We start from the raw sequence: 24,301 nt of genomic DNA, 5'->3' as shown, positions 1-24,301 counted from the left end.
TGATGACACTGCAAATATGATGTAATGACCAAACTGACCGATCATGGAGGTGGCTACTTATAGACAGGTGAAATATTTTTTATTGCATTACTAATGAACATCTACACCCTGTGAGGGTGTGTTTACTGCTGAATATTTAACTGGGAGAAGTGCAAAATTTCACATAATAGACTTTACAGTTTATCTATGGAAATTTACATGATAAAGGATCAAAATTAAGAGATTTAAACTGCAGCTAAAAAAATGTTTCTTTAAAAATTATTCCCCAGGGAAAAGTAATTAAATAGGTAAATGAATGATTCAATCAAATGAAAATTAGATTTGGTTTGATTGAAAAATCAGATGAAACATGTTTATTATCTATGTCTTAAATTTAAGTATATGGTACAACTACACCATGACAGCAATTCAATATATAAATGAACAGATTTTTAAACTAAATTCACATATCAAAGACAAATCCTCACATCATATTCTTTATAAACTGAACATGTGTATTTTTGCATATTCTGAAAAAAGGAGCTATGATAGAAATAATTTCAATTGTTGAACCGTATCCATAGAGACAATTGTCACGATTAATGAAGAGTTTTGGATTGTTGATTTAGATACATAAGGGAATGCCACACTACATATGATATTCATCGATCAATGGAATGACAACCCTGAAAAAAACCAATCAACTTCAAAATATAGGATCCAAGGACGAATACCACTGTCCACAAATACAACCCAGCAGGTGGCACCATTCTCTGCAGATATCACTTAGAGGGGGCGCCACTGTCTCTCCTTAGATGCTGTCATATAAGACATGCCACACAACAGATACAATCCACAGGGGGGCGCTACTCTCCATCAAAATGGGGGCACCACTTTCAAAATCAAAGGGTATCACAATCCTTTGATAACAGGTAAAGTCCATCACGTTTACATCACAGTGCTTACATATACAATCCAACAGGGGGTGCTACACTCCAATGGTCCTATCCATTATGTTGCTAAATCAAGATACAGATGAACGCACTTGACTGAATCGCATCGGTTTTGCTCTGGAATGAAAATTGAAGAAGCAATGTGTGAATTAATTCTATAATCTATGAATCAGTAAAAAAATTCAGATTATTGTTGACAATTTTTTTGTAGTTTTTTTTTTCATCGGAAGTCTCCATTGTCATACAGATTAAGGGGTCGATCATTCAGGTTTGACAATATCTGGCTAGGACTGCTCTACCAATATATCCGAAGTAAAAAGAACTTTAAATAAATATCACTGTTTTTAGTAAGAAACTTTAATAGAAAATTCAGTTTAGTTTTTGATAAATCATCTTTGGTCATTTGTGACCAACAAAAACACAAGTAACATAGAAGATAACTCTCTCCTGGCTGCAAGATATTTAAATTCTAGTTCCTAGTGGATGAAAGAAGAAAAAAGATATAATACACACAAAAACAAGAGGCCTGCATCGCTCTCCTTTTATTCAATGTTCATCAAAAATGCTGTCAGTTTTTATGACAAAATGAATAAAACATTCACCATAGGCATTCAAAGTGGGCACATCCTATCAATTTTAACCAGTTTCCACAACAAACAGCTTCTAATACTCAACTCTAAACAGTTATGAACTGGATTATGGGTAAATGACATTTTTTTTTTCTTCAAAACTTGTCTGGCTTTAACCTAGAATCGTCTTTCCACCACATATTCTGTTTCTAGGACTTTTGGTTTACCAGAAGAAGTCTTTTACAAGTGTTAACAATGTGACCCCTGTGACCTTGAAAAAGGTTCGAAGTAATTTTGTTTTTGCAAACTTTATCAGGCTAAGTTCTAGTTCTTGAAAGGTTTTAGCAATGTCTACTCCTGTGACCTTGAATAAGGTCATTTTTACGAAACTTTATCTGGCTTCATCCTAGGAACTAGACTTTCGGTTGGTCAGATGAAGGTGTTATAAGGTTTTAACAATTCTGATCCTGTGTGACTTTTATGACAGACCACAGACAACAAACTGACAGAGCTCCACAGCATAAACTCACTTGGCTCTTCGGGCCAGTTGAGCCAAAAAAAAAAAAAAAACATGTCTGTGTTTTCGATAAAAATACTTTTTAAAATTGATCTACATCATAATCCTCTCTAGTAATCTCTCATTTTAACTGAATAGTTATGGAAGATGTTATATAGACCATGGTAAAGAGGTTCAATAATTTGAACAATACTATATTGTAATGTCAAAGCATATGGCCTTTACAGAGAGGTGACCCTTATATAGTTTCATTTACTCAACAAGTGACCTTTACAGAGAGGTGACACTTATATAGTTTCATTTACTCAACAAGTGACCTTTACAGAGAGGTGACGCTTATATAGTTTCAATGACTCAACAAGTGACCTTTACAAAGAGGTGACCCTTACAGACAGGTTTGACCGTTCATTTTAATGTAAAGTTCACCAGGGATATATGATCGATAATAATTCAGCATTCAGTAATCTTTTGTACTTCAATTTCACAAATCATGAAACCAATTTTCACTTAAATGCATCCAGACTGAAATTCCTGATTATTTTTTTGGGTGATAGTTCTCCATATGACCATTTGTTATACATTTCAAGAGACAAAATACACAGAATCATCAGTGTTATTCTATTCAGATTATAAAATAAACATGCAAAATAAAACAGGTATATACAAGTATATATGTTTATAAAAAGAATTACAACAAAGAAATATTTAGGAACCATCAAATTAGTCATAATTGTCTATGAAAAATCCCTCTAATTTCACCATCAATGTACATGTACTTTGGAGTTCAAAATGAATGTCATTTCACATGATTTTTTTCAGTAGCTATCCATTTTTTAAGTAAATGTCCTTTTTATAAGTATCTTATTCTACCTATATTAATTAATATTCTATATATTGGAATTATAGCAAAATATTTTAATTTTTGAAAATGAAATGTATTTCAACTTTCAGGAATATCAATTTTCGAAGAAAAAAAAAGAATATGATTATTATCTTAATTGAAATTCAAAGGAGAATAAGAATTTCATAAAATGAAAGTTTATTTATAAATTTCTTTCAAGAAATTGAGCTAAGGCCTCATATAAGTAAAACATTCTGAATATTAAAATTGATGTCACACAGGTAAACATTCTCATGATTCTGATCTGTCTAAAATGTACAGTAATATACAGAAATGGTGAAAAAAAAATATCAAGTCTATTTAGTAAAGAATCAGGATAAACTATTTGAAATTTGAAATCTACAAAAAAAGGGTGGGTGGGTGATAGGTTGAATTTCCACTTGAATATTATTCAATTTGAGAAAAGAATCTTTGATTAAAAGTATGATTACAAATAAAAAATTAAAGATAAACAAACAGAAGTTAAAATAATAGATGTTATCATAAATTGACCTGAGGAGAACTACCATGCTACAGACTATATGGACAGAGCCAAGAGCTCGCGTGTCACGTCCCTTTATCCATTGACAACAGGAAGTAAGTGAGGATAAAAACCTTCAACCACATAATCAGTTTTTATATCTTAAATCATTCATTACGTGTGCAAAAATTAATGTAGTTGTGGGGCACAGGAGAAGGGAGAAGTGGGGTTGAAAGACCGGAGCCGCAGCAATGGAGGAATGAAAGATTGTGGAGAGATAGATGGAAAATGTAAAATGTTAGGATAAAATGGAGACGAGTCATTGTGGAGAGGCAGAAAAGATGAAATTTATGGATAAAAGGAAAGAAAGATAATATCAGGGAGAATAAAAATGAGGCAAGGTACCAGGAAAAGAAAGGTAGCATTAAGGAAAGACAGAAGAAAGTTGAGAATGTGAAAATGTGAGATAAAGGTGGTAACAAATGATAGAAGGAAAAAAGAAGAGAAAAAAGAAAAGGCAACAGGGTATGTGTGGTAAGAAAAGGGAAGAAAGAAAGGAGGAGAGACGAAATGAACTGTGAGTGGTGGAAAGAAAAGGGAGGGAAAGATGGAGGCGAAACAGCTGGGAGGGTCAATAAACGGAATGTCAGAGGGAAAAAACGTATGAGGACCGAAGGAGTGACAAAATCATTAATGGTAAAAGGTAAACACAGAATTTCTTATCATGGACAGTAGCAAGAAAAAGGAAGAGCAGAGGAAAGGAAGGAGAAGGCAGAACTTATTCGTGAATATCATCAAACAAGAATTTTATATATCTCTTGGAAAGGAGACACCAGATAATGTGGATATAGATGGACAGACAATTTCGTAACTATATTTGAGGAGTACAGGGTGAACAGACAGACTGACATCATGTTACTATTGACATGCAAACACATACAGGGTGAAATATTATTAAAAAAAAACTCTCCGGATACCAATTTACTACGAAATAAACATACTATATAAACGATTTTTCTCGACGTGTCCCTCCGACAAAACTTCGTATCCTGTGGTTATGGAAGAAGCATTAATTAGAATAAAGCTTAATTAAAAATAGTTCAGACAAAAATGCAAACCAATGAAATAAAGAAGAAATATAAAGTGATTTTTATTTCCCATAGAAATGTGTAAAATTAAATCCTGCTATCAAGAAAACATGCATAATTAACTCTCGTACTTAAGGAGAGATGTCTCTGTTCTATATTCTACCTCTTTCCAGGAGAGTTCTACATAAAATGTCTTTTGAGAAGGAACTATAATAATTCATTAAATAACAGAACTAATTTGTATCAAATGTGAAATTGAAAACGATCAAGATTTTCTTTGATTTTTATTCATAACAATTGACAAAATATTTATTTAGTTATTTTTCTTTTCTCTCTCTCTCTCTCTCTCTCATCTAATAAGCAATATCGATGGTATGGTCCAATATTGGTAATGGATCCTAACAAGCAAATGTCCGTTGGGTTTATATTACTTGAATAGATATATGATCAATGAAGTAATGATGACAGTACAGACAAGTGAATTGTCAAATTTTCAAGGCAATCTGCCCCAAATATTTCATAAATTACATGACATACGTAGAACATAAAGCAAATACAAAGTTATAAAGTTAAATCAAGAGTGGTAGTATGAATTTAGGTGTCTCAATAATCCCTTCCACCAATGGCCCTTTATAAGGTACAGAAACCATCCTAAGTTGTTGTGTGGAAGAAAGTGACCAATATGTCAAAAATGCTTTATATAAATCTTGGTATGTTTTGAACTGTGGACACTGAGCGTATATGTAATAGCAACAAAACATGTCACACTCAGAGAAAAGTAGTGTAGTGGTACATCTCGGCCACACTCTTAATAAGAAATTGTTTGATTAAAAATAAGGAAATTTCTAGTAAAAAAAATTAATAAATGTATGTATAGTTACAATAAAAAGTATTTTGATAAAAATCACTAGGTAACTGCACAAAAAAATATACACAGTAAAACATAGATAAGTCAAAGTAAACGCGACCAAATGAAATATTTGATTTATCCAATGGTTCGACTTAATCGTGTTTCTATGAATGGAGACACTGTGCATCGAAGATTGACTCTATTTTCATTAATTATCTTGTGAAATCTATATGTATTATTACTGAAGACATTATTAAATATTCTGTTTATTACATGTTCACGAGCAAAATAGTCAAATTACTGGTGTATTTAGAAAAGATGTAAACACAAAAATTAATTTCAATGCATTTTTATATCATATAACTAACAGACAAAATTTGCTGTAAAACTTTCAAAGCTAACCTCTGACAAAATAAACTTTGTGACTGAAAATATGGCGGCAACCTACAGCTGTCGAGGTTGATGTCACAAATCCGAAATGTCTTAATGTATTAGCTCCACTATCAAGACATTCCGTTGGAGGATTAGGTTTGATCTCCGATATGGTTATTTGTGTTGCATTGTTTGCTGACTTTCATGGAAATGAACATTTACCACAGAATTCGAAGACGTGTTACTGTTTTATGATTTTTTTTTGTACCAAGCTTTATGATTTGTGTTCTCTCTTTTCATTGGCTTAAGTCTGGCAAAGTGTTATTGTTCACTAGTGTTTTTATCAAGAAGATTTTCTCCATAAATCATATGCAAAAAAAGTAATAAATATATACGTACAGATTTTTTTCGGTAAGATAAAATGTATGTGAATATCCATGATCATCTATTCGCAAAATTGATAACCATACCAATAAATATTGATGAAGAGTCAAGTTCTCACCACCCATATCTATCATAGGAATATATATTTCCTTTTTATAATTCCATGAATGGTGGCGACATTTTCAAACTCCAAAAGTCTTTAGATCAAACCATAACATTATAAGTGTCCATTGTATAACCTACCTGAACTGGTTGTTGGATGGCTGTTTGTTCTGGAGCTGAACGTTGTTGGATCTCCATTGTGCTTCTATTTTACTATAGATTCCTCCAGCATACTACAATCCAATAACAAGGTGTCAAAATTTATATGGGTAACTTGATGTAATACAAGCTCAAATTGGTCATTCAAGGTTAAAGTTCATAGGTTATTTAAGGTCACAGGGTATTAAGTCTTACAACACAAGGTCATAAGGCAGTCCAAGGTCTGGGTCACAAAAATCATTCAGCTGCACTATTTCACACTACGAAAGATTTCAGAATAAGGTCAAGGTCACTATGTAACTTTCTCAAGGTCATACCAATATATATCATAATACTATACAAAATATTGACCATATGACTATCATTTTATTGCGACCACTGACTAAACTGGCGTGATATTTCTGCATATTACATTAGAAATAAAATCTATTGTAACATCCGAATTAGACGATTCCTATCATATATTTCATTGTGACTTCACAATTATACAGCAAGAGGACTTGATGTGGAAAAATGTTTCCCGCCAAAATAACTGGTCATGTGATAATAAAATGTCTAAATTCATTTCCTCTTTGGATGTGATTTATGACACTTCTCATCATTTTTATCTTAGCTCGTCAAAGGATCGCTAAAATAGAAAATTCTTGAACTCTTTTTCTTATTTACATATGAAATGGAACTTATGTAAGCTCCTATATATATGTAACCTAATTTTACATCAGGTCAATATGTCACTGGTTACAGTAAAGATCCTTGTTTTCTGACGATTAATATTTTTATGCTTCTACAATATTCTTTTTTTCTTTGCAAGTGATGAAACTTCAATTTCACAGCTTCAGTTTTATTCAACTCTCAAAATACGTAAACGTAACATACCTCAAAAACAATCATGTGAGTCCAAACAATATTCCATGGGTCCTGCATGGGCAAATACCTTCACATATCATCTAATCATTTCATCAAAATTTGATTGAGAACTAACCACTTATTCTGGAGAAGAAGTTTTAACGCTAATACTATCGTTATATATTTACAAACAGACATCCATACTAGAGACTTACTTCCTTTTTTGGTTTATCTATCTTGTCAGGGTTCAATCTTAACTTTGTTAAATAAAGTCGGATGTCTTTCATTCTTCTGTGGTCTGAAAATAGAAACAGGTATGATGATGTTACCATAATCCAAATTGACCTGAGTGACATAAAATCACATATTTCAGCTTTAACAATAAATTTTCAGCTCACTTTTCTTTTTAAAGGTGAAATTTAATCCCAAGTGAATGCTTCTCATATAAAGTAAAAGAATATATATCTTGCACATAATTATACAAACAAGAGTATTAGTGATACTTACAAATGCTTCCCGAAAATTTTATTGGACAAAATTTTTCTAAAAAGGGCAATAATTTTGTAATTAAGGGGTTGCGTGCCCTAAGTTTAGTGTACAACACGTTCTCTTATTATGATCAATAAATACACCAAGTTTTATTATCCTAGTTTTAGTGCAAGCAGAGCTATGCTCAAAACACAAAATTTTAACAAAGGGCAATAACTCTACTGAGGGATCATGGGCTCAAACTTTGCAACACTGATTCTTGCTTTTGTATAACTGATGTATACATCACATTTCAATATCATAGTTTAAAGGAAGGCAAAGAAATGCTCCAAACACAAAATTTCAAAAAGGGCACTAACTCTGTAATTAAGGGATTGCAAGCCTTAGCATTGCAATTGGTACACTGCACTTTTAAAGGGAGTATAAAAACTACATTTACTATTTTTGTTTTCAATTCCTCAATTTGGATGCTTTGCTCCTGTATCAAACCAACATACCTTTGTTAGCAAAATTTTATCGTGATTTTTATATGTAAAAAAAGTCATGAAAGTTGATCATATTTAAACATATTTAATTCATAACACAATAAAAATCAAACACTGTAAAGCTCAGGAAAACACATCATCCCCACTTACTGTAAAGTTACTGATTTTGGTGGGGATTTCTTTTAGTGGAATTTTTGGGTACTCTGAAATTATAAAGTCCACCAAATGATAAACAGATGAAAGTTGAAATTGAATATAGCACTAGCAAATTTTGTGATCAGCATTTGTCCATGAAATCAATATTTTTGGAAAACCATGACCTTCGAGCCCCACAAAATGGATGATTTTACAACACATGCAGAGTACAATTGCACTTATATCCCTATTTTACAGGTACCTCCATCCTCCATTGTACATATCACAAGATGATTTGTTTATTTGAACAGCAACATCATTCTATAAAAAATGTCATTTAATGGTTCCAGACAGGCTGAACAAGGCACCAATGGGCCAAAACAGTATTATTATCTTAATCAACCTTAAAGTGCAAAGGGCCATAACTCTGAAAAAAAAAATCAAATCAGTCCAATTGTTGAGCTCATCTGAGATTGGGGATAAGGCTTCAGATCAAGTTAAATGAAATGATCTTTATCATGTTCACAAGAGAAAGTTAACACATGACAGTGGACTTAAAATTATCGCAATAGGTCACCCTCAATATTTCTGTGTTTTGTATTTGAGGAAACCTCCCATATTGAGTCTCCTATATATATCACATATAAGCTTCTTCATGTGTAAAACCCTCTAATAGGAAATTTTAACCATATTAGTTGTGAAGTCCACCTACCTCCCAATTTTGTACTTTCTAAGCCCTTCCACTTTTGTTTTAAACATTCTCACTTTGTGTGAGCCCCTCCCACTTTATTTAAGCCTCATCCCACATTATTTAGGACCTCCCATTCCATCTTGGCCTCTCCCACTTCATCTAAGCTCATCCCACTTTGTCTAAGCCCCTCCCACTTTATCTACCCCAAACTCCATATTGGCCTCTCCCACATCATCTACTATATATAATAAGCCCCTCCCACTTTATCTAAGCCCCTCCCGCTTGGTTTAGAACCTCCCACTTCATCTTGGTTTCTCCCACTTCATCTAAGCCCTTCCCATGTTGTGTTAATCCCTACAAACCTTCCTGTCGCTGGGCGTCCTGATTGTACCTCATAGATCTACCAGTGTCCCAAGTGGATTTCTTGGTCTGACTATAAAACAGAATAGATAACATTCAAATTTTGTAATGAATATTCAAATAAAATGTCACACGTTCTTTATAATGACATATTAGATCCGTGGTCGACAGCATATCAGTAACTTAGTAATAACTGACTGACAATCTACAAATCCTCTGAAAGCCTTAAACAAAGAATGTATTTTACATCAGATTCTTCATACTTACTAATACTCCATCTGCCATTGTTCATAACACTTCAGTATGAATACTTCAATTCTACTTGTTATATGGAGATTCTTGGTATGAAATTTCAGTTTTGTTTTAAGAAGTTTTTCCTAAATACATTAATTTTTTGATAAAAATGTGACTACCATTAATATCCTTAGGTGGAAATAAACATAGAGGCCTGTATTTCTACAATTGTTATTTCCCTATAAATTGTAATGTTCAATTACACATCACTAAAAAGTAGAGATAAAAATTTACAAAAAGGAAATCTACAAAGTTAGTAATATATATACTTACTCAAAATCTGGAGCATCCAATAGGATAGCTTGTGGATCAATGGTCACTCTTGACCGCCTGGTTCCTCTTGACCGACGAGCTGTGGAAGTAAACCAGGGCTATGAAATGTCTTTTTGAGGTTAATGTCATACAAGGCATACTGTGAAGTTTGTTTTTTCAGTGGATCAAAAATGATCATGTTTTAACTAAAAGGGATGTGTTTTAATTGCTATGAACTGTTTTTCTTTATCAATTTTAAACATGTGCAAGAATTTTTCAAAATCATTTAATACTAAATGGTTAAAAAATCTCATGACTTTCATGGTTAGTGGACTCCTCATCTTGTTTTGACCAATTTCAGTTTCCCTAATTTGCCTATTAATTTTCAACAATTAAGACCCTAAGCTTCAATGACGAGTCTTAGAAGGATGAACAAGAACCCCAAAGGCCTTAGCAGTCACCTGAGTCACAATGGTCCTTGTAACATGTCATAGAAATGATTTTGTTATAAAAAGTAAGATAACTTTAACTACATTGCACACATAATGCAAGCTATCCCAAGCCAAACAACTTTGAATTAAAAGAAATTTCACTCAATATTACAATTTTCCTATATAAAATCTTCCATCCAGAAACAGTAGAACATTGGACAACACCAGACAAAATGGAATCGGAATAGGTCACCCGGAGACTTTGTCTTATGTGACAACTTTGTCTCAAGTGACCTAAAAAGCTGTACATTGCAGTTTAATTCTAAATCATCATTTGGCTTTATTGGATTTGATTCTAAATTTTCATTACAAGCTGCTTTTTTAATTTGTGTTTTTTGTACGATCTTCAAGGTACACATTATTTGTCTTTATTGTATCACCAAAACCTCAAAAAGCACAGAATTTAACCTTGTTACAGTAAACCATTTTTACCGTGACTTAGGTTAACATTACCTGTGATGACAAGAATGATGGTTATATAAGCACTGTGTAAAAAAAGGTCGAAAATGAGAACCATAAAACAAAAAGTAGGTCACAGCTTACTAGTTTTATTACCTGTTCCTTTCGGCTGTTCATCATCTCCAAGTTCATCATCACTTTCTCCCATTCCAATATCATCATACTCAAATGAAAGCTCTCTCTCCATGGTCAGAGCCTGAAGGCGGGGCTGGGGCCTCATGGTCTGGAAAAACACTCAAACAATTATATAGTTTAAACACAATAATATCTTAATGCCTTGTTTTGTTAACAATTTGAAAAGGAATAATGAATATATTTAGCAGTCAAACATTTCTGTGTGGTGAAATATTTCAAAAGTATTTCTTAAGTTAAGAAATTAAAGTTTTCATCAGAAAATTAATTTTGACTTTGATGTAATTTAATACGCTGCTTGGAGCTCTTTTGGAAAAAGAGAATCACGCAAATGTGTATTTAATCATACAGACTTAAGCCTATACACAGCACAATATGATTCTTGATTTACATGTCATCAGCTGAATGATTCAAAACAATTATATTAGAAATGAAAAAAAGCATCACAGAATTTTTATTTGAAATATGGCCTCTTCAAAACAGAGGTGTAAATCAATGTTCAGACAACATACACCCTTAATTACCTCAGACTTTTTATCATCATCTACTGCAGACATGAGAGACGGATGGATAGCTGTGCCTTCCTTACGTGTACTACTCACGAATTCTTCGTTATCATACATGTTAAGCTCTAATTCACTGTGTAAGAAAAACACAACAATACAAGTGTAAATTGTGTATACATTAACTGCTGTCCTATGCTAAGGGTTCTAACCAAGTTTGAATTAAAAAATAATTTAATTTTCCTATATAAAATATTCCATCCAGCAACATCTTTAAAATTTCAGTCAATTTAACCCACTTTTGACTCCGCCCAACAACCCCTGGGGGTCAGTTGAGGTCAATATATGTGCTGTCCAGGTTTGCACTGTTTCAAATAGAAAATAAACAACTGATGTTCAAAAATGTAATTTTCCTATCTAAACTTTAGTACACATTACCCCCTACCCAGGGGGAAATGTAGACCCTGGGGTCATGAAATTTACAATTTTGGTAATGCATCTTAAGACCCTTTCATCCATGAAGAGTATTTAATTCTACAATACCTGAGGTTGGAGAAGAAGATTTTTGAAGTTTCAATTAATTTGACCCTTTTTGGCCCTGCCCCATCAGGCTCCTGGGAATTGGAGACCATATGATTTACAATTTTGGTGCATCTTTAAGCCATGGAAGATTTTTTGTAAAATTTTATTGAAACCGGTTCATGAGTTTTCCAGAAGAAGTTGAAAATGTTAAAAATTTACGACACACAACACCAGAATTAACTAGATGATATGGAGATGAGACTAAGGACCCTGCCACTGCAAAATAAAGTCAAGAAATGCACACAACTTTCCATAGTTTATCATATATGGTATCATGAGAAGCTATAAAACTGAGACAGTAACCTTTGAAAGACAAAACAAATTCAGTATACAACTGGGACACTTTCAGATAGAGGTTAACAAGCATGCAATGTTCCACCCCTTTGTTATAACTTGTTAAAATGTAATGAAGGAAAACAAACTTTCTACAGTTCAATAAAGGGATCTAACGAAAACCACTAAGTCTGAGAACTTGACCTTTGCAGTACAATAAAACATCTGAAATGTGACCAACCTGCTACTATTATTCTAAAAAATCACAAAAAATGTTATCAATCTACTAAGGTTAAAAAGTTATAAAGCAATTACAATATTGTTCTAGCCATCAGCTTCCTGTAGTTCAATATAGGGGTTTCATGAAAGACCCCAAATTAGAGAAGAAAGTCTGCCACTGTTTCATATATATAATGTGGCAAGGCTATATCAAATGATTTAAAAACATTAAGGAGATAAAAGATAAAATTTGAAAATAATAGACTGTTAAGTAATTATTGAAGTAAAGAAAAGAAGCAAAATAAACGGAATTAGTTCAAATGGACTATATTGCTGTTAATGGTATGTTTCTTTATTAAGAAGATTGATTGAAAGTGATATAAAACAAAACTTGATATTAATAGAAATTCAGTGATAATAAATATTTTTTTATCTAAATGCAGTTTACATTTAAATGTTTAACAAATTTTACTTTTTTGGTTTTGCAGATCAAACTTAACTCAGTCAGTATTTATCAAATATATCAAATATTTTCTGTGACCATGATATAAAATGTTTATTTATTCCAGATAAGAAAGCATATACTTAATCAACATGCACTCATACATAGTGGTATATAGCCGTTTCTACTCAGTTTGTGTCATAATATCCAATTTAATTGTTTAAGAAATTTACTAAACATTGCTTGAAACTTACCAACCCAATACAAAACTGTATATCTTTTTTAAGAACTCTGTGACATTTATATGTAATCAACCAAGATGTTGTTTTAAATTTTTCAAAACAAGCAAATAACATGATTAAAAAGCTTAGAGAATATCGTTTAAAGAAATCTGTTAAATAAGGATTCAAACCTGTCTTACTTTTTCAACTCAAGCAAATTACAGGATTGAAAAGCTTAGGGAATATTGTTTAAAGAATTCTGTTAAGTAAGGTTTCAACCTTGTCAGTGACATTCAGAATAATAGGTTGGAATTGAAAAAAAGTTGTGATAAAAATAGTTGCAAAAATATCAGGTTTTTATAGAGATTTGTGGACAAAATATTCCAAGAAGATTACATAATATATGATTAAAAACAAAGACAAAACAAAAAAAATAACAAATATATATCAAATGAAAAAAAATGTCAGATCATGTTATAAAAGGTAAATCACAAACCTGAACGGTGAGCATGAAAACCTGATATCACAAATTTTAAAAGTCTGAATTTTCATGATTCTTGAAAGTATCTGCTCAAATTCTTCCCTATTCCATCAACTACTACATGTAGAACACCTATTTCTTAGGTGTCACAGAATTGAATAGATTAAAACTATTATCATTTAGTATAATGTTTGTCCCTCAAAATTCACTCCACAGGGTGTATGAATATTTGATGGAGTCCATATGACATAAAAAACACTAACTTATAAATGGGGATGTTATGTGATTCGAACTGGGAAAGGAGTTGATTTCACAAACTTAATCTGAAATAGCAAATTTAAGGGGGCATTATTACACGGTAGGAAACTGCATGAAAAAGAAGATGTACATTTTTGAGGCATACTGACACAGTATACCAAAGTTGAAATGAATCTGGATGAAACCAGTAAAGATTAATTACGTGATGAAAGAGCTGGAGATTGCTAAAATTCAACGGGAGCGGGGGCTTGGTGGGGCGGAGTGGAGAGTAAGTTTATCAGTACCTGGCGTCTGATAGGCGTTGGAAGGGTACACACACTACATCTCTGTGAGCCAGGAGATCATCATACACACGATTTGGTGAGGCCTTGTCTACATCACTACCCTGAACAATCTCTGGTAGACTTACAATGTGGTCCCTTACACGACAGCCCTAAATAGAAAATCAAGGTGCAGTCAACAAAACAATAACTTTTAAAAACACCTTTTCAAAGTAATAGTTTTGACAGACTCTTTACACACATGAAAGCATGATTAACTTACTGGTTAGCACATCTTTAAATCAAAGCATTAGTACATCTGAACTGTATTCTCTGGAGTTTGTTTACTAATGTCATCCTATCTGACACTATGACCTTTTAATAACATTTTTCCCTCTGACCCTATGACCTCTTGTTAATTCCATTCCCTTTTATTCTTAGTAATGACATGATCTACATTTTTCCCTCTGATGTTATACCTCCTGATTAATTTGATTACCTCTCACCCTTTGACTCTATGACCTCTTCATTAAACTTTTCCTTTCTGACTCTCTGACCTCTCAACCCAAATGCCCCATGACCTCAGCATTAACCTTATCCCCAATAACCCTTTGACCTTTTCACTGACCTTATTCTGTTGTGTAGGGTCAAACCGAAGATTTTTCTGGTGACAGCAGGGGTAGGTTCCAATACAAGAACCAAGTCCACTCTCATTGTCATAACGAGGCGGCTCTGGGTGATATTTACAGTGACCAAATTCAGCACAAGGAAACAGTTCACCACAGCGTGTACAACTGAGATAGTTGATAAGACCCCAAATGCGCCAGTAAACTTCACGCCAGGATTTCAGCTGTGCTTTCAACTCCAACAGGTATTCATTGACATCAAACGACTTGTCTTTGACATGACAATGTGACAAACGACCTCTCTTATCAACAGTCATCCTGAAAAAGGAACATTTTGTCACATATTTCTCAGCAATCAGATCATTTTTCAAAATCTTTTAATAAGTTTTCATTTTACAATTCAAAAGAAAATTAACTTGATTTCTTCTCTATCTAAATGGTTTGAACCATTTTGAGATACTAAAAAAATTCATCGAAAAAAAAAAAAAAATTACAGCCACAAAACCACAATGTTTAGAATTGGGTTGGAGTATCATCGGTAAGTTTGATGCAAATATCCCTGGCAGTCCTACCAGGATTGGTTATCTCCCTTTACTTACCGACATGGCATACACTTTACTTTCTTTTCTAGATTGGCCGTTAGGATTCTTTTACATACAGAGCATCTGTAATAAAATCAGGACACTTTTATTGTCTTGTTGTACCTTGAGATTTCATATCTATCAACATGGTACAGTTTATATTTATATACTTATTTATATGTCATTGTGAAAAAATAAATAGATAAACTGTCTAAACAAAATTAAGGCTGTATGTTCCAGATACACACACTTCAGTGTACTTGTATTCTTATGCAAATGGAAAAATAAGAATATATGCTTCTGCTCTAAGAATGGGATTACAGCAGAAAGTGAAAAAGAGGCCCTATCCATCAGCTTTTGGGGGTCAGTCGAGGTCAATATGTACATCTCATTAAACTGTTATCTTAAACTAATAATAACCAGGTTTGAACTATTTCAAATAGAAGATAAACATATTATATTAAACAAGAGATCCCAGAGGGATCTTGGCGCCCACCATTTGAGGATCTGTTTTCAGTTCTTGAAGATTTGTTTATTTTTTTTTGTTTGTTACAGGTGTTGTAAATGTTCATGAACTGGTCTTCATTGAATGTACTCAATGATGGCACAAGATATTTTTATTAAGCACCTATTAGCAAATATCATTTGAAAAAGATCCCAAAGTATTATTAGATAGCAGTCAGTTACAGGTGGATAATGGACAATATGCTTGTGCTGTATTACTGTCGACATCCAAGATGGCTGCCTGTGGGCCACCTTGATTTCAAATCAGTCCAAAAAAGGTACAATGCACAACAAGTGACCAAGGGAAACCAATATCTATGAAATATCAGAAGGATCCATCCAGTACTTCCTCAGATATAGCAGTAACAAGATTTTACTCTCAAAATCCAAGATGGCTGCCTGTCAGCCATCTTGATTTCGGATCAGTCCAAAAAGGTATAATGCACAACTTGGAACCAAAGGGAACCTGCATATGAAATTTGAGAAAGATCCATCCAGTACTTTCCAAGAAATAGCAGTAACAAACTTTTACATTCAAAATCCAAGATGGCCACCTATCTGCCATCTTGAATTTGAATCAGTCCAAAAAAGGTATAATGCACAATTAGGGACCAAGGGGAAACTGCATATGGAATTTGAGAAAGATCCATCCAGTACTTTCCAAGAAATAGCAGTAACAAACTTTTACATCCAAAATCCAAGATGGCCACCTGTCGGCCATCTTGAATTCGAATCAGTCCAAACAAGTATAATGCACAATTAGGGACCAAGGGGAAACTGCATATGGAATTTGAGAAAGATCCATCCAGTACTTTCCAAGAAATAGCAGTAACAAACTTTTACATCCAAAATCCAAGATGGCCACCTGTCGGCCATCTTGAATTCGAATCAGTCCAAACAAGTATAATGCACAACTAGGGACTAAGGGGAAACTGCATATGAAATTTGAGAAAGATCCATCCAGTACTTTCTCAGAAATAGCGGTAACAAACTTTTACTTCCAAAATGCAAGATGGCCACCTGTCGGCCATCTTGAATTCGAATCAGTCCAAAAAAGGTACAATGCACAACTAGGGACCAAGGGGAAACTGCATATGAAATTTGAGAAAGATCCATCCAGTACTTTTCCAGAAATAGCGGTAACAAGAATTGTTTACGGACGGACGGACCGACGACGGACCACGGATGCAGGGCGATTTGATTAACCCACCATCTATTAGATGGTGGGCTAAAAATGTAATTCCCTATATAACCTACAGTAAATTTTACCCCATTTTGGGAAGCGCGAGACCCTGGGGTCATGAAATTTATGAATGTGGTTAAGCATCTGAATGCCTTCCTCTACATTGATTCTATAACATCTGGGATTTGATAAGAAGGTTTTTGAAGTTTCAATCAATTTGCCCCTTTTTGGCCTCACCCCTGAGGCCCCTGGAGATTTGGGACAAATAAATTTACAATTTTGATGCACCTTTAGCCATGGGAGGTTTTTGTAAGATTTCATTGAAATTAGTTCAGGACGTTTTCCAGGTCACCCTGAGACTATGTCTTGGTCACCATTAGACAATGTCTTGGTCACCCTGAGACTATGTCTTGGTCACCCTGAGACTATGTCTTGGTCACCCTGAGACAATGTCTTGGTCACCCAGTTGGTCACCATGAGACTATGTCTTGATCACCTTGAGACTATGTCTTGATCACCATGAGACAAAGTCTTGGTTACCCTGAGACTATGTCTTGGTCACCCTGAGACTATGTCTTGGTCACCCTGAAAACCAAAAACATCTTTGGATGAAATTGATGCTGGATACAACATGTGAGATTACAGAAAACAAATATTTTTATAATCTGGCCTCACATAACTTAAACACATCATAATATTCCCTACCTGAACATGTTTGTAGCATCCTCCGGAGAATCTGGACTCTTAGTGTCAGCATCAAATAACTTCTCCAACTTCTTGGCAAACAGTTTACTAGACAGTTAATGTAAAAAGCACAGATTATTAATTATAATGACCTTGAACTTGGCTTTCAGTTGGTTTTATTATAATTTCTTTCTTACAAAAAATATCTAAAAGCTAAAACACGTATTTGCCACCTGGGCTAAAAAATATATTTTGGGTGGGGGGATGAAAGTTAAGAATTTTGTACTTTGAGATTTTCATAATTTTTAAGACTTTTCTGCATGAACAAAATAAAAAATTCTGTATGACATTTTGTGTCTTAGAAAAGGAGGCTTCAGTGAATGCCTGTCTAGACTGCTTTATCTCTTAGTATTCTTTGAGAACAAACAAATGAAGCTCTTTAAGGTTTCCTGCATTGTTTTTCATTATATCAAATCAAAGCTGGTCCCAAATTAGAAAAATGCAATTTATCACATAACTGACCCGTTTTCCCATGTTATATGCCCATGTCATAATAATGGTAATACACATGTGTAATAATGGTTTGGGGTCTGCTGATTGGTCAAAACCATGGGAACGCATTCATACGCCCGCGCCCGTACTACTTTTATTTATTACAACAACAAACTGTAGTATAATATGGCTGACCAGATCAACATTGGCGACACCGGGTTTGCTGTATTTTGTAATGTTGAATTGTGTGGGATTGACTTTCAAATTGAGCTTGAGCGCGATTGTATTGAAAAGGTGGTAGATCCCTCCCAACAGCAGACGACCGCTCCAGATGGCGGTCCTGTTGCCCCTGAACCAAGTCGTTTCAGTCAGAGAAGATGAGGTGGGGAAGTTTATACAGGATCAATCGAACAAGAATACGTTGAGCAAAACTTTGTATGACATGAAACTTTTGTATAAATTTTTTGAGTTACCAGAAATAAATGAAAAGCTATCATTAAAAGTGACAGTGACTCGCAGTAACTGGAGCAGTTAGGCCGAACCTGATGACCCGTGATGACGAGGCGAGTGACGTCATGTTACCAATATCAAGTGAATTTCCAGAAGATTTTTTTGTGCGATTTTTAAAAGTTATTTTGGCATTAAACAGAATTTAAATGCTTTACTTTGTCGATATTATTTTGGAACATAACAATCTCTTATTCAATCATTGAAAAAAGGTACTATTTGCAACACGGATGGATAAAACTATGATTACTGTGCGTTGGTTTTGACCTATATAGAAACAGCTGATTGCAAAGTGGAAGTAAATCATAGTTTTCTGGTGATTTTTCCATTTTAATTTGTTATGTGATAAATAGAATCTTACACTGGTGTCAATGTATTATGGAATTTATTTAACTCGTTCAATAAATTCCATAATACATTGACACTCATCCTATATTTATGAGAAATTTATACAATATGAATTGAATCTAAAATTGCCAATTGTTGACAGCATTTTGAGGAATCGTTAACAAATTACTGATAGTAATTAAGTCTGATTCTGATAATACAACTATAACTAGTCTACTAACCCTACTTCATCAATGTAATATTATTTATCAGTACCAACACTGATGATATTAAGGGAGAAGTTCAAGAAACATTTTTTTTAATTTGATATACATTGCTGTATTAGTAACCAAACAGAAACTGTTAAGGAATGCTAATTTTATTACACATTGATGACCTTACCTTTTAAACTTGTCTTTTCGATCCTTGATGTCATCTGCCTCGTTCTGAGTAAACAGGTCTGATATCCTAGAATGACAGAATTGTCAATCATACTGAATATTGAAACTTTTGTTTGTTTAACATCTGCACATGCAAAATATTTACATATGGGGTAAATTGCAGTAACAAAGTTTTTAAAAAATCTTCTACAACACAAAAAAAAATCACTGATAAACTGAAAAATTCTTAAAATAGGACAATTTTTCGTTCAGTAAAATGTATTGTGTCATATTAAGAAATACATTTCCCACTTTTCCGCCATTTTGATTTATTGATTAAGAAACCAAGTTCAAATAACATATAGTGTTTCTTTGTTTGGTATTCTCCTGGAAAGGAGATAACACTAATAAGACAGCATACCTCCTTAAGTTGAATAATATATAGCTACTGTATACAAACATGTCAAAATGAGAACTTGCTTTCTATTTTGTGTAAATATTTCATTTTTATGAAAATTTGTGAAAAAAAAAAAATTGCTCAAATAACATTATAAATGGTGTCACGAATTATGGTCACAAAAAATGACCTTGTGGTGACGAAGTTACTGACCTTCCGACAAGTTTGTCGTTAATACAGTTCATATTACAGGGCGTAGATACAATGGAAGACATGTTACCATGGCAATATTCTATACACTCCTGTACTAGAACGTCCATTTTGAGAAAGTCGGATGAAATCAGAATTGAAATCACATTGTTTGCCTCTGAAATTTGTAGAAATTAATGTGAAATATTATTTCAGAGGATCTCAATCAGGGATATAACTTTTATTTTACTTAAGTATACTGTACAAGAATAGGCACCTTTTTAAAAATATTCCTACCTCAAGCAAATGAACTCCTGAAGATCTTTCTATATCAGGACAATAACTGTTAAATGGTGGCTGTGTAACAATATCAGCAATTAAATAATAATACTTTTTAAAAATTCTTTAAGATTTTGTCTCATTTTTTAAAATTAATTAAGATAATCCTAAAATTATTCAACTTCAGTTAACTTTTAGTCTCAAAAGTTAAAAACAGAAATTCCAGAGCTAACCTAGTTTTGGTTTTTCAGGGACATCCTTTGAACCCCGTTTTACATATTTCATCAGCCAATCAAAAATCTGGACATCACAGTGAACGGATATGTCTACTTCCTCCCATCGCTGTGCATCAGTGGACAAGTATTCCGCAAAATATTTCATTTCCTGGACCAGTAAGTCTCTAGCACAATGGAAATCCTGTTTCACTAAAACCAAAAACAGACTTACTGAATGTAGGTTAGCTTTTACTATTAATGTCATAATTCTAATTGGATCAGATCCTACATCACAAATGATACATATATACTTTCAAAATTTAAAAAAAAAAAATAGAAAAACTATCTTTTACAATATTGTATAATTTTTAAGTTTGAATTTATAATTGTCATAACTTATGATTAATAGCTTTAAGAAGTTTTATTTGAATTTCATATATGTTTTGAAACAAGTCATGTCAACTTATATACTTGTTTGAAAGTAATAAAGGAACTTGCTACAGAAGGAGTCCCATAAATGTAGCCACCAGAGAAAATCCACATGATCAGGCATGTTTACATCTGATCAAGTAAACAGACTTTGTTCAGAAAATGCATTATCCATTGAGCCATCTGACATTTATATTTAAAAAAAAAAAAAAGGAAGGAAAGAAAGAGTGTTTTTAACAACTGATCTTGAATTAATTACTTACAGCTCTTGGCTTCATCACATACGTGGATTGTCATCAAGGGCCTGTAAACATAAACAAACAAAATAAAATAACAACAAACAGGAATACAATCAACATCTGAGTATCAGTAATGATAAACATTTACTCTCAAATTATCATGTACATATATTTTTAATTAAGAAATATTGTTTTATATGATTAAGTATAGTTTCTCACAACTCTTCTAACAGTGGGGGCCTTTGCCATTCTTTTTTATGACATATTTTGTGTTAAAAATTTAAATACAAAAAGATGAGACTGAAATGAAATATCTGTATCTGTATTATATCATCAGTATACAACATCAGCAGTCGCATATAACTTCTACTCTTTCAATTTTTTTTTTTTTTTAATTTTGATACATATCTCTAAGACCATCAATTAGTTTAACATATTGATTAAACTTCAATTTTAGATACAAAACTCAATGCAGGAAATTCCAGAACTGACCCATTTTGGAACCATGTTTTCAGTATTTCTTCAGCCAATCTAAAATCTAAACATTACAGTGAACTAAAATGTCTACTTATTCACATTTCTGTGCATTGGTTAGATGAGTAGGGCACTTCATGCACACAGAAATTTATTCAGATTCATGTCAGTATATGAAATTTCCAAAAATAGAAAATGTCTCTAATAAGTGAAATTTTTGCACATTTCATATCAAGATCAAATTCATGCATTTGATATTTGAAGTTTAAGATCAAAGACTTAAGCAAACACACCACATGAGTGTAGTATGTTTACTTGTAAGGTTAAGGGCAAGGTCACTGATAATTATAGGATCAAGGTCATAGATTTATAAAGTTTATATATATACTGACCTCTAGTCAAGGGTTGCAACAAAATGTACTTTCAAATGCCACAGTCACTTTTTTGTTATTTTTTTTTTTTTTTTTGTTAATCTAAGAGGTCAAAGTTTCAAAAATATATTTACCCTTGGTCAGAGCTGTTTCGGCCTCCATTTTTACTTTTCTGATCAACTAAATCCTTAAAATCTTTATCACCTGTAAAAATTCAAATTGAGATGGCTGCAGATGTTAAATGTCTCTAAGGGTTTCTTCAAACAGTTTCTTAAGTGCTTCAACCCAACTGATATTTTTGGAATGTTTCGAAAATGTGAATATTGTTGTTATCTTGAAAAATCTGATAGATAGGTATTGATTGCATTATGTAAAATTGACAAAAAAAAATGGCCTTTTGTTTGTCACCAGACAGGGAAAGTTGCACAATATGAATAATTAGTTGTTTTCGTTAGATTGCAAAGGGAAAATTTTTCCATATTCATACATTCTGATATGTTGGAATGTTTGTTTACAGATGAGGAAATTAGGTATAATGTAAATGTACTAAATTTGATAAAATGAAATTTTAGCACATTAGCACTTTTTGTTTAGCACTTTTTGGTTTTAGCAAATGAATAACAATAAATGTATACCCATCTTCATTGTTATGTAAACAACATACAGATACTGCAATTAGTCATATGTACTTCTGACATGTGAAAGCGCTAAAATAAGATTTCCACTAAAAAATGTAAGTTCGCAGTATGTAATTGTTATTCAATGATTACTATAGATAAATATAAACTATAAACCAATCACGGAAATGACATGAGTTTCAGCACAACAGCAATTTCATTTGAGTAAATTGACATCACATGATTTTACAGATCATTCAAAGTAAGTCAAATGAATAAGGGAAGGCGCCCAAATATTTTCACTGAAGAGTTTTTCTGGTAATAGTGTTAACTATAGGTTTCTGTTTGGAACTGTTTAAAGTTATAAATCCATGTGTTATTGGGTTGCATGTTTTTTTTTTCACTTGAAAATCAGAGATTTTACTAAGATCCTTGATAAATATCAATATCATGTATAGATGTTTACAGGTTGATATAATAACAATCAAATAAGTTTGTTTTCAACACTAACACCCTCACCTTTGTTTCGTGCAGAGCCAGGGCAGCTTCCAGTTTTATTAACTGTGTCCGACTCATTAAAACTCATTTGAGATGAACTCCCAGGGACTGCATAACTTTTCTCAAACTGGTTAAAGGCATAGACATCACCAGACAAAAGTAGTTCTTCATAACGTCTAGCAACCTGTTAGATTGTAAAAGTCTCAACAGTCCTTACCTTTATAACAATTATGTATAACACATGTAGGTAATTTCAGAACAATTGCAGAAAAATATTACTCTTTAAGTTATTTTAAACTTTAATGATACACTGAATCTTGCTTTCAGAAGTTAAATTTTCATGAGAAAATACTGAAAAAAGTGATCCCATTCATACCTTTAAAAAATACATCAAATGAAATGAAATTATGTATATCCATACAGAATCAAAAAAAGATATAAACAACGCGTCAAAACAACGCTTTGTTGACATTCTTTGTTACTTTCTACAAATTGTGCAGGTTAATTTCAGACACAATCAATTAGTAATTGAGGTACTTTCTCTGCATATACATTTCTATATGAATCTTTTGAGTTCAGATTTCCAATATGATCAATTTCATCTAATATATCCAATTTTGAAATGAAGTTACTGAAATGGCAACAAGCTGTTATCATTATTTCCTTTTTTTTTTTTTTTTTTTGGGGGGGGGGGGGGGGGTTTTGGGGGGGGGGGGGGATTGGGAGGGGGGAGGTTAGTTACCTGTCCAGGTGACATCCCAGGTATAAGCCTTGCTATGGCATCCCAATTCTTAGTCTGAAGCTCATTAAAATCTTGTGAAGAAATAAGAGTCTTGAGGATGAGGTCAAGTGCCACACCCACTCGAGAAGATGGCTCTACACTAACCATGATATACTGTAAATAGAGAGAAAAATATTATATTCAAATAAATTTTGGAAATGGCTCTTAATCTTGTGAGAGTTTACATTTTGGAAGGTTTCAAATGAAAAATTTTGAGAAAGCATCAATTTAACTGAATTTGCTTGAAACTGTCTGAAAAACTGAGTTGATATCATTGGTTAATGATTATCGATGGCTTTGACATATATAAGTTAGTTAGTA

At 33.0% G+C, this 24,301-nt stretch overlaps 1 protein-coding gene across 1 annotated transcript; it reads right to left on the bottom strand.

Annotated features, from left to right (window-relative positions):
• Window positions 1-395: 395 nt before the first annotated feature.
• Window positions 396-24,088, bottom strand: LOC132558688 (SANT and BTB domain regulator of class switch recombination-like). The gene is made up of 18 exons (XM_060223283.1): window positions 23,942-24,088; window positions 23,221-23,383; window positions 22,219-22,288; window positions 21,264-21,304; window positions 20,590-20,781; window positions 20,102-20,255; window positions 19,514-19,579; window positions 17,807-17,893; window positions 15,433-15,498; window positions 14,836-15,151; window positions 14,232-14,380; window positions 11,493-11,607; window positions 10,933-11,059; window positions 9,908-9,986; window positions 9,343-9,413; window positions 7,396-7,478; window positions 6,317-6,408; window positions 396-1,049 (listed from the first exon to the last, which is right to left on the bottom strand). Exons 1-18 carry the CDS (start codon window positions 24,086-24,088, stop codon window positions 1,004-1,006), a joined length of 2,064 nt encoding a protein of 687 aa, XP_060079266.1. The 3' UTR covers window positions 396-1,003.
• Window positions 24,089-24,301: the final 213 nt, after the last annotated feature.

Source organism: Ylistrum balloti, unplaced genomic scaffold (genome assembly GCF_031769215.1).
Source record: "Ylistrum balloti isolate Yb309-2 unplaced genomic scaffold, AGI_CSIRO_Ybal_v1 Utg370810, whole genome shotgun sequence".
NCBI lineage: Eukaryota > Metazoa > Mollusca > Bivalvia > Pectinida > Pectinidae > Ylistrum > Ylistrum balloti.
The sequence above is the reverse complement of the archived record's forward strand: the minus strand, read 5'-3'. Positions and strand labels throughout refer to the sequence as shown.